An 11,824-nucleotide genomic window follows, 5' to 3' on the forward strand; every position below is an offset into this window, starting at 1 on the left:
CAGTGGCTACATTTGAATTCTATACGATGTCACAGTCAATGGCTACATTTGAATTCTATATGACCTCACAGTCAGTGGCTACATTTGAATTCTATATGATGTCACAGTCAGTGGCTGCATTTGAATTCTATATGATGTCACAGCCAGTGGCTGCATTTGAATTCTATATGATGTCACAGCCAGTGGCTGCATTTGAATTCTATATGATGTCACAGCCAGTGGCTACATTTGAATTCTATATGATGTCAAAGTCAGTGGCTACATTTGAATTCTATATGACCTTGCAGTCAGTGGCTACATTTGAATTCTATATGATGTCACAGTTAGTGGCTACATTTGAATTCTATATGATGTCACAGTCAGTGGCTACATTTTAATTCTATATGATGTCACAGTTAGTGGCTACATTTGAATTCTGTATGACGTCACAGTCAGTGGCTACATTTGAATTCTATATGATGTCACAGTCAGTGGCTGCATTTTAATTCTATATGATGTCACAGTTAGTGGCTACATTTGAATTCTGTATGACGTCACAGTCAGTGGCTACATTTGAATTCTATATGATGTCACAATCAGTAGCTACATTTGAATTCTATATGATGTCACAGCCAGTGGCTACATTTGAATTCTATATGATGTCACAGCTAGTGGCTACATTTGAATTCTACATGATGTCACAGTTAGAGGTTACATTTTAATTCTGTATGACGTCACTGTCAGTGGCTACATTTGAATTCTGTATGACCATGCAGTCAGTGGCTACGTTTGAATTCTATATGATGTCACAGTTAGTGGCTACATTTGAATTATATATGACCTTGCAGTCAGTGGCTACATTTGAATTCTATATGATGTCACAGTCAGTGGCTGCATTTGAATTCTATATGATGTCACAGTCAGTGGCTACATTTGAATTCTACATGATGTCACAGTCAGTGGCTACATTTGAATTCTACATGATGTCACAGTGGCTACATTTGATTCTATATGATGTCACCGTCAGTGGCTACATTTTAATTCTATATGACATCACAGTCGGTGCTGCATTTGAATTCTATATGACCTCACAGTCAGTGGATACATTTTAATTCCAAAGCTCTATGTGATCTCATGATTAGCAGCTACATCTCAGTCCTGCAAATACTCTAAAGCAGATGCAACCCTTTCCTTTCATCATTGCTATCATTGCTCTAGTGAAAATCAAACTGAAAATGAAAATAACAAGTGGTTTGATATGTAACTGCGTGACTCGGTCCAACTGAGTTTTTACTGTTTTCTCAGACTGCTGCTTACCTGTATTTCTCAACCCAATGTCGCCTCCCTGTGGCTGGACAGGATACGGCAGCAGGCGCCTGTTTGCTCCAACCTGTGCTTCATCATGTGCAGTTCCACTAATGGTAGTGCCCTCTTTATGTCAAAATTAGTCTGATTTCCTCTCTCTCACTCTGTAGTCACCTTAATATTGACATGTGTGCAATTTAATCAGTCTGTGTTGTGGACTTTTCACACGTGCGGGTGTTTATATGTGAGATTAAAGAGCCTTTGTCTTTTCACTGCAGTGGGTTTAGTGGTGAAGCTCTTTGTGTGTGGGTGAAGTGTGTAAAATGTCTTAGGCTGTGTGTGTGTGTGTGTGTTGTCTCTGTGCAGTGGATTTGCTGTTGAAGGTGGGAGAGCTGGTGGATAAGCTGATGGATGAAGATGAGGAGTTGATGAAAGGTTGGCTGCGGACGCTGCCCAGTGAGACTGAGCGTGTTGGGGACACGCCTCAGGGCATTGCCTCAGCTCTGCTGGAGGCCGCCAAGCAGCTTAGGTCACATGCAAACACACTCTCGTTAATCACACTTTGCATTGTTTTTGTATTGGTGTGTGTGTGTGTGTGTATATATAGATATTCACATAACTATTACGAATTTTAAGAAAACCTCTGGATTACAAAGTTACTGTCTTCAAGGTTTTCTCTCTGTCTGTCTGTCTGTCTGTGTGCGTGCACGTGTGTGTGTCTGTCTGTGTGTGTGTGTGTATTTTGCAGGTGTGAGAGTCCTGAGGGTCTGGAAGTGTACCTACATGCTCTCCAGCTACTAACCACTGTGGATGAGGGTGTTCACAGTCTGGGTAAGGCAACAGCACCTGATTAATCCTCCTGTCCTGTTATCTGTCTTTTCCTACTGTGTCATACTGCTTTAAGTTGGGAGAACATCCAAATGCTAATGTGAGGAAGTATTCACTTTTCCGCCCTTTTTGTGTACTGAAAACAGCAGCTTCTGACTCAGCTTCAGAGGACGTGCAGCGTGCTTCTGGAATATTCCACGTGCATGTTACCTAATATCAGTTACCTCTGAACATCCTACCTCTCCTAGATATATAATGCCCACACATGTTTATCTACTGTCTATTCATAGAGTGTTTACATGCCCCAGATGCAAAACCTACAAGGTTGTTTGTTTTAATACTTCCTGGTCATTCGTGAGTAAGCACATTGTCTTCTCTCTCTCTCTCTCTCTCTCTCTCTCTCTCTCTCTCTCTCTGTGTATAGTGTCTGATGGAGGCTGTGGTACTGCTCTGTGGACGTTTGTCTCTGAGGTGGTTTGTGATGACCTGTGTCAGCCTGACGATCCCCCACTAATCCTGCATGAACAGAAAGGTCTTCTGGCCCCGGCCCTGGCCTTGCTCTCAGCCTTATACAGCTGTCTGCAGTGCCACATCAGTAAGAGTCCCACGCACACCTGCCCACTCCTACACACACATACACGCCCATACCTACACGCACACACACACACCCACTCCTTTACACACACACACCTACACACACACACACACCTACACACACACATACACGCCCACACCTAAACGCAAATACACACACACCATGTGCTGCTTTCAGACAGACATCACTGTAAAAACACACAGAGTAGCCAGAGAAACATCTACACACACATATGCACATATGTCTTGTGTATTGCAGGTCTGTCTTTGGTGGGGAGTGTTTTACGCATTTTGCAGTACCACACAGAGTGCGTGCAGTGCCGGACAGAACAACAGACAGACTCGGACAGAGAGAAGGAGGAAGCGAGGGATGAGCAGAGGGAGGCGGCAGAGACAGACGTCCAGCTGCAGGCACTGGAGGAGAGCGCTGCAGAGTTTCTCTCCAGCATCCTTACAGATCTGTCCAAGGCAAGACTGTCACACCGCCATACGCCTACCACCCTTACAGATCTGTCCAAGGCAAGACTGTCACACGGCCATACACATACCACATATACAGCCAACTAACCCTCACTGTTTAAAAACCATATCTGTCACACCGCCTTACACATACCACATATACAGCCAGCTAACCCTCACTGTTAAAAACCACATCTGTCGCACGGCCATACACATACCACATATACAGTCAGCTAACCCTCACTGTTTAAAAACCATATCTGTCACATCGCCAGATATACAGTCAGCTAACCCTCACTGTTAAAAACCACATCTGTCACACCACCATACACATACCACATATACAGCCAGCTAACCCTCACTGTTTAAAAACCATATCTGTCACACCGCCTTACACATACCACATATACAACCAGCTAACCCTCACTGTTTAAAAACCATATCTGTCACATCGCCAGATATACAGCCAGCTAACCCTCACTGTTAAAAACCACATCTGTCACACCGCCACATATACAGTCAGCTAACCCTCACTGTTTAAAAACCATATCTGTCACACCGCCTTACACATACCACATACACAGCCAGCTCACCCTCACTGTTTAAAAACCATATCTGTCACACCGCCATACACATACCACATATACAGTCAGCTAACCCTCACTGTTAAAAACCACATCTGTCACACCACCATACACATACCACATATACAGCCAGCTAACCCTCACTGTTAAAAACCACATCTGTCACACCACCATACACATACCACATATACAACCAGCTAACCCTCACTGTTTAAAAACCATATCTGTCACATCGCCAGATATACAGCCAGCTAACCCTCACTGTTAAAAACCACATCTGTCACACCGCCACATATACAGTCAGCTAACCCTCACTGTTTAAAAACCATATCTGTCACACCGCCTTACACATACCACATATACAGCCAGCTAACCCTCACTGTTAAAAACCACATCTGTCACACCACCATACACATACCACATATACAGCCAGCTAACCCTCACTGTTAAAAACCACATCTGTCACACCACCATACACATACCACATATACAGTCAGCTAACCCTCACTGTTTAAAAACCACATCTGTCACATCGCCAGATATACAGCCAGCTAACCCTCACTGTTAAAAACCACATCTGTCACACCGCCACATATACAGTCAGCTAACCCTCACTGTTTAAAAACCACATCTGTCACACCGCCATACACATACCACATATACAGCCAGCTAACCCTCACTGTTAAAAACCACATCTGTCACACCACCACATATACAGTCAGCTAACCCTCACTGTTTAAAAACCATATCTGTCACACCGCCTTACACATACCACATATACAGCCAGCTAACCCTCACTGTTTAAAAACCACATCTGTCACACCGCCTTACACATACCACATATACAGCCAGCTAACCCTCACTGTTTAAAAACCACATCTGTCACACCGCCTTACACATACCACATATACAGCCAGCTAACCCTCACTGTTTAAAAACCACATCTGTCACACCGCCATACACATACCACATATACAGCCAGCTAACCCTCACTGTTTAAAAACCATATCTGTCACACCGCCATACACATACCACATATACAGCCAGCTAACCCTCACTGTTTAAAAACCATATCTGTCACACCGCCTTACACATACCACATATACAGCCAGCTAACCCTCACTGTTAAAAACCACATCTGTCACACCACCATACACATACCACATATACAGCCAGCTAACCCTCACTGTTTAAAAACCATATCTGTCACACCGCCACATATACAGCCAGCTAACCCTCACTGTTAAAAACCACATCTGTCACACCACCATACACATACCACATATACAGCCAGCTAACCCTCACTGTTTAAAAACCATATCTGTCACATCGCCACATATACAGCCAGCTAACCCTCACTGTTTAAAAACCATATCTGTCCAAGGCAACACCATCACACTGCCATGATTGCCTTATGTAGTCTTAATAAATAGCATTATCTGGACTGAGGGTGACTCCTCTTTGATCAGGCCTCAGTCCTCGCATACAGCCCCCATAGACACTGGACAGGCTCGTGTTCAGAAAGTGTCTCAGTTTGTTTTAGGCATCATACTGAAAGTTGGTTTCAGAACAAAATTTGTCTGAGTGGGATGCGTGAAGTGTGCATAGAGTATTTTATTTCTGTTTTCAGTGTGGAGTTAAATGCTCTTTTTAAGAGTTTTTTTTTCTCCATTTGGGCTAGGGTTTACATGCCATGAGTGTAACACACAGTCATTTTTAGCGTTTAGGACTGATTTCTCTTTAAGATTTTTTTTAAGATCGCTGTTCAGACTGTGTAGTCTGGGTGAGTTTTACCGTGTGTCTGTGGATATACTAGAGCGGTACAGAGATTATTTGTATCTGTTCAACCAACAAAATTATCTGTCTCTGTATCTGTATTTGGATAGTGGTTTATACAGGACGTCACATGAAATCAGGCAAATGTTATGTTTTCTAACCTAATATTCATTGGCAATGCAATTCTTGTGCCTTCAACGCATCAAATCGATTTAATATTTGAATATAATTAATTATGAAATAGATCTGCACATCCTCATACTCTACTTTTCATCTCCCTTTTTTTTTCTTCTTTTTTATTTTTAACCAAACTAAGTTGTATGAGCTGTCTGGAACCCAACCCCCTCCCGCCCGTTTTACGGGAGGACAATCAGAAACTGAAATAATGTTTTATAAATTAAAAAGTTTCTGTCTTGCACTACCCTAAAGATATATAGGAAATTATCCTTCAGTTGAAAGGAATAGTCTTAAATTCCAGTGATGCTGCGTTCGCGATTCTTGATGTGTTGGTGTTACTGCTGTTCGCCGGGGAAACGTGAATTAATATGTTACAGCTGTAAGTTGCGCTGATTCGATGGGGGCGACTACAGAATACAGCGATCACTTTCTAGTAATGTGTAGTCAACAAAACGACTTTGGACTGTATTTTTTTTTAATGGAGGAAATTAATACATACTGCTAAAAACTACAGGTTGCGGGGGTAAACCAGCTGCCACACCAGGCTTTTGTCTCACTAGCTCCCGCCCCTGACTCATTGAGGGCGACTACAGAATATAGAAATCACTTTTCATTAATATGTAGTAAAGGAAACGCCTAGTTAGTGAAATCAAAGCCCTATGTTGCAAACAGAATGGGCATTTTTATCTTCTGGACATCCACAATGATACGAATCGATTTGAAGAAACGGAATGGCTGACACACAGACATGTCAATCATGGGCTTTTTTCCCAAAAAATAACGAGCAACTTCGGGTAGGAGAAATATCTGTTTCCATCGCATTATTTGTGCTTTCCCGAATAACGTATTCGGATTCAGGTACATCCCTAGCCTACAGAACTGGTGTGTGTGTGTGTGTGTGTGTGTGTGTGTGTGTGTGTATATGTGTGTACTCTTTAGGATGTCACATCAGAACTTGTGTGTGTGCGTCTGTGCGCACTTGTGTGTGTGGGTGTGTACTCTTTCGAATGTCATGTCAGAACTGGTGTGTGTGTACCTTTTAGGATGTCATATCATAACTGATGTGTGTGTGTGTGTGTGTGTACCTTTTAGGATGTCATATCATAACTTGTGTGTGTGTGTACTCTTTCGGATGTCATGTCAGAACTGGGGGGTGTGTGTACTGTTTAGGATGTCATGTCAGAACTGGGGTGTGTGTGTGTGTACTCTTTCGGATGTCATGTCAGACCTGGTGTGTGTGTGTGTGTGTACTCTTTCGGATGTCATGTCAGACCTGGTGTGTGTGTGTGTGTGTACTCTTTCGGATGTCATGTCAGACCTGGGGTGTGTGTGTGTGTACTCTTTAGGATGTCATGTCAGACCTGGTGAAGAAAGGGCTTCTGACGGAGAGGAACTGTCTAACTGCCGCTAAAACCCTGATCCCTCAGCACAGCTCAGCGGTGAGTACCCCCTGCCCCCCCCCCCCCCCACCCCCCCCCCACCCCCCCCCCCCCGGACTCTGTGTGACTGTTTCCTGATGCACCCCTCTCTGTTTCTTTACCTGCCATCCCTCAACCCATCCATCTCCACCTCGCTTTCTCTCTCACTCTCTCACTCACTCGCTGACTGACCAAACTGTTCAACTGACTGCACATTTTTATGCTGTTTTACTTCAGAGGGGACAGTTCTTACTGCTGGAAAGGTGTGTTTAATTTCTCTTCTCTTCTCTTCTCTTCTCTTCTCTTCTCTTCTCTTCTCTTCTCTTCTCTTCTCTCCTCTCCTCTCCTCTCCTGCTGTTTTTCATTTCCAGATGAAACACTGGTTATCCATGTTGTCCGAGTCAGAGCCTAATCTGGCAGATGTTGTCAGGAAAGAGTGCTCCCTCCCAGCTGAACCAAACCAGACGGATCCAAACTGAGCTGATCCAAGCCGAGAGAACCTACATAAGGGGCTGCTGGGAGTACACTGTCACAACACGACTGTGTGTGTGTGTCTGCATGTGCACTGGTTTCAGTCCTGTGCTTCAGAACAAAGGACACGTTTTGTACAGTCTGTTCTCTGTTTTTCTTCTCTGTGTGCTAGTGACGTGGCTGAAACTGTACAGCACACTCATGCTTTCAGAGGACAGGGTATTGTAATTCTGAACAGCCTGTGTAGGATCTCAGTTTAAAACACAGCTTTTGTATCAGGTGTTTTCTAAAGACCTTTTTTTATTCTTTAATAGTGTAAAAATGGTCCGAAATGACCATAGTGACCATTTAATTTCAGCTCATTATGCGCTGTGTGTGTGTGTGTGTGTGTGTGTGAGAGATGTGCATATTTGTGACCAGGCTTAAAGCACATCTGTATTCATACTTGTAAAAACATGGATATTTCTCCTGGCACACGTGAGTGCATATGATGTTTTGTTTTGATTTCAATAGCACCCATACCACAGGGAACCGTAAGTGAGGAAATGTGTTTTAATGGTTACATGAGGTTGTACATCATAACACAGTCTGGTGATGATCAGATAGTTCAGTCTTACGTGTTCTCGGACAGATGAATTTTTTGTAGCTGATTTAAAAATATGGTTGTTTTTGGAAACACACAATAAGTAGTATTTAGTCCTTTTTGTTTTCTTGTTGTTTTTAAATATGCATAACAATATGTATTATGTTGTAGTTTCATTAAAACGAATTAAGGAAATAATCCTTTTCTGATGTATCCATATTTTTGTACAGTAGGTTTTCTCTGTTTTTCCTTCACATCATTTTTTCATGTCAATTTATCTGTTTTTCGAGACACTGAAAGTTTTCGAGCGTGCTCGTGGCCCGTTCTTATGCTCCGTCGCTCTGATTGGTCTGAGGATTGTGTGTGACTGAGCGCGCTCAAGTGTTTACCTGCGTCCCATCTCCCCGGGCGACCGCAAGGGCGGCACGACGGCGGCGGCAGCGATTGGTACGGAGATAAAAGGAGCCGCGCGTCTGTGATCAACAGGCTCATCTGCGTTCCAAATGTTGCGACGTGTTGGCCCGTGACACGGGAGCGAAGAGGGGAGAGCGCAGGCCCTGCGTACTCCCCCCCCCCCCCCCCCCCCCCCCCCCACGCGTGTGACGCCAGCGGAATATAGCAGCTCTTTAATTAAAGCTTCAGATTGATATGCAGAGTAGCACAGAGACGTCTCGCACAAAGATGGCCTCTTTCTCATGGAAATGCAGCCGTGGGAGGCCGAGAGAGACAGACAGACAGACAGAGAGAGAGAGAGAGACAAGTAGGGACCCAGTATGAGATGGATAACAGGTTTGTCAGCATAAGCCCTAGCTGCTAATTTTAGACTGCGGAGCATTCGGCCCTCTGGCCTACCATGCTCTTATCCGTGTTTATGTTCTTTTGGGTTCAGTTGTCATGCAAAAGGCCAGGAATTTCCACAGTAGATGTATTCTCTCTCTCTCTCTCTCTCTCTCTCTCTCTCTCTCTTTCTCTCTTTCTTTCTCTCTCTCTCTCTCTCTCTCTCTCTCTCTCTCTCTCTCTCTCTGTGATGTATGGACATCAGAACATATGGATGAGGTGGTAAGCCTGGTAGCAGTTTGAGTCACGTGTGTAGCTGTGTGAGTTTAAATGGTGCTTTCCACATCTCATGTCCTGAGGCCTTCCCATGTGACAGGTTCTGCTGGAGAAATGAAGCCAAGTGCAGTTCTGCTGTCAGTTCTGGTTGTGGACTGTGTGAGTGCACAGGACCCTGATGAGACAGGATCGGAAGCGGCTCGGATCAAACCCACGTTGGCCTCCTGGCGCCGGTAACGCCGAGGCTCGGCTGCTATTTCTGTCAGCCGTCAGTCACCCGAGCCATGTGTTCCCACTGTCCCCCGACATGCATGACCTAATAATGAAACAACTGCTTTTTCACAAACATAAACACACGCTTACAGAGTGGGCCAGACCATTCACAGCCCCAAACAACCTCTTTGCCCACACACCTCACACTTTTGTGCCTGTTCTGTTACTTCCTAACACTATAAACAAAGCATGGTTTCTGGACAGAAGTATCAAAGATGTACACACACACACACACAAAAATTACTTCTTTGAAAATATACCACAGGATTCTGACTAATGTTTGCACCCACAATAACAACAATGAGGTTTTTATGCGGTTGTCATTAAAGATGCATGAGACACTGCGACAGAGTGGGGCGGGGTCAACGGATGACTGTTCGTGTGCGCACATTGAGACGTGTGTGGTATTGCACGTACACTTCTTTTATTCTCTCTCTCTCTCTCTCTCTCTCTCCCCCTCTCTCCCCCTACACCCGGTTATGAATGATCCAGGGTTAGCTGGAGTTCATTAAACCTGACTGTGTACCTGTCTGTAATCAAAGTCCCTTCAAGTCATATCCTGTCTCTGCCACCGCTCTATCTCCTGTCAACAGCAGCACAATGAAACTTTCCCTTGTTCCCACCTCATCCCTCGTTCCTCTTCTCTTCCTGCCTTCCCAGAATAGCTCCTATCACGCCATTGCCACGTTCATTCCCAAAACCGGCGCGTCCTTGTAAAACCACTTTTTTTTTTTTTTTTCACCAAATGTTCCCTTGCACCGTTGTCTTTGAGCTGGCTGCTGTGATAAGGAGAGGAAGGAATGATTGACAGGTTTCTTCCTCGAGTGGACAAGCTCCAGGAGCCAAAGTGATGTTTACAGATCATGGCAGGTCATCTGTTTGCCGCGTTTACTGAAGAGTTGACCTGTCAAAGCCCTGGAAATGTCAGAGATCAAGCGGAAACAGGCGCGTTTTCTGACTGAACTTTTGACGAATGACAGCATTACTCAGATTTGTGTTACGTTGACGGTTATTCTGTAAAGTTTATGCGTGTGTGTTTGCGCGTGTGTACACAGTACACCTTGTCAACAGAGAACATATGCCGCTGTTTGCTAAGCTCAGTTGAGGGAATGATCTTACCTTACAGAAAACGCACAAGATCTTTTAAACCACGTCACTGCCCACTGACATATTAGCCAAAAGACACAGGGCTGTGTTTGAACCCATGTTTGTGTTCAGGGGCAGGGCAGTGTTTTTGGACTACATACGCTGTGCGTGTTTGTAAGAGAGAGAGGGAGTGTGTACATTCAGTGGCTTACAGTAACTAAGTCGTAACTAATACCTGTTGATGTTCAGGAAGCAGAAACGTCACAGAATACTTGACTGTCTCTATTTTTAGTCTCAATACAGCCCCATTCATCCAGCTGTTAGTCTCGTTAGAAATTCATGGTAGATTTGGTGATTATAATAGCTTGAGGTGACTCTACAATAACGACAGCTGCTCTGCTGTCCCTGTACGGGTTGGAGCGGACAGAGATCCCAGAAACGTACTGCGAAAAAAAAAAAAAAAAAAAAAAAACAACCTCGGGCTGTGTCTTTGTGTCCGTGTGATGTGGGAGTGGGTTTGTGCATTTGCATGGCCTTGTGTTAGTGGTGATAATACGCCTTGGCTAAGATTAAGGGCATCTCCTTGCACAGGCTCCGTGTGTGTGTGTTTGTGTGTGTGTGCATGTGGTGAATCCATTGATTGAAATGAATGGAATTGGTGAGGTCTATAAAGATGACGTTAGGCAAACCACTCTGATTCAAAACCAACTTATTGATTTCTTATTTGTTTCATCTTTTACCTCAGTAGATACCATTGGACCTGAGAGCTTATAATTCGTTAATTTCTTTGGCGTTGCTTCATCCCTTGTCAGTTGCTACAGGCCATTTTGTGCCAGAACCTGTGAATGTTGATTATTAATGACTGTCTGTGTTACAGTTGAACAGGTCGAACTGTACCTGTTTGCAGTAGCTTGTCTGACTGTTTGGAAAAGGTTTAAGGATGCATGTCTCATGGCTCTAGCTGTTTTGGGAAGGCTTGGGCGACCTGAGCGTGTCTCTAATGAGATGAGTGCGTAACCCGTGTGCCTCAGCCCAACGTTTGTTCTCTCTCAATAGGAGCTGAGAGCTCTTCACTGAAGCAGGCACACAGCAACCAGAGGGACAGCACAATACAGCCGCTTCTGCCCCCCTACCCCCCCACCCCACCAACCCCCCGAGTCTGTCTAACCACAGAGTGAATACACAGCTCAGCACTCAGAGAGACAGAGACAGAGAGAGAGACAGAGAGAGAGAGAACG

General features: G+C 44.4%; 1 protein-coding gene across 1 annotated transcript in view; it reads left to right on the forward strand.

Moving 5' to 3' along the window:
- Positions 1-8,289, forward strand: part of saal1 (serum amyloid A-like 1) — a 13,385-nt gene extending 5,096 nt beyond the window's left edge. Inside the window, exons 7-13 of the mRNA XM_030790369.1 lie at positions 1,285-1,400; positions 1,651-1,813; positions 2,033-2,115; positions 2,537-2,707; positions 2,966-3,174; positions 7,049-7,141; positions 7,492-8,289. Coding sequence (XP_030646229.1) covers positions 1,285-1,400; positions 1,651-1,813; positions 2,033-2,115; positions 2,537-2,707; positions 2,966-3,174; positions 7,049-7,141; positions 7,492-7,599 — 943 coding nt within the window. The 3' untranslated portion in view covers positions 7,600-8,289. The remainder of the gene's footprint in view (positions 1-1,284; positions 1,401-1,650; positions 1,814-2,032; positions 2,116-2,536; positions 2,708-2,965; positions 3,175-7,048; positions 7,142-7,491) is intronic.
- Positions 8,290-11,824: the final 3,535 nt, after the last annotated feature.

Source organism: Chanos chanos, chromosome 13 (assembly GCF_902362185.1).
Source record: "Chanos chanos chromosome 13, fChaCha1.1, whole genome shotgun sequence".
NCBI classification, from domain to species: Eukaryota; Metazoa; Chordata; class Actinopteri; order Gonorynchiformes; family Chanidae; genus Chanos; species Chanos chanos.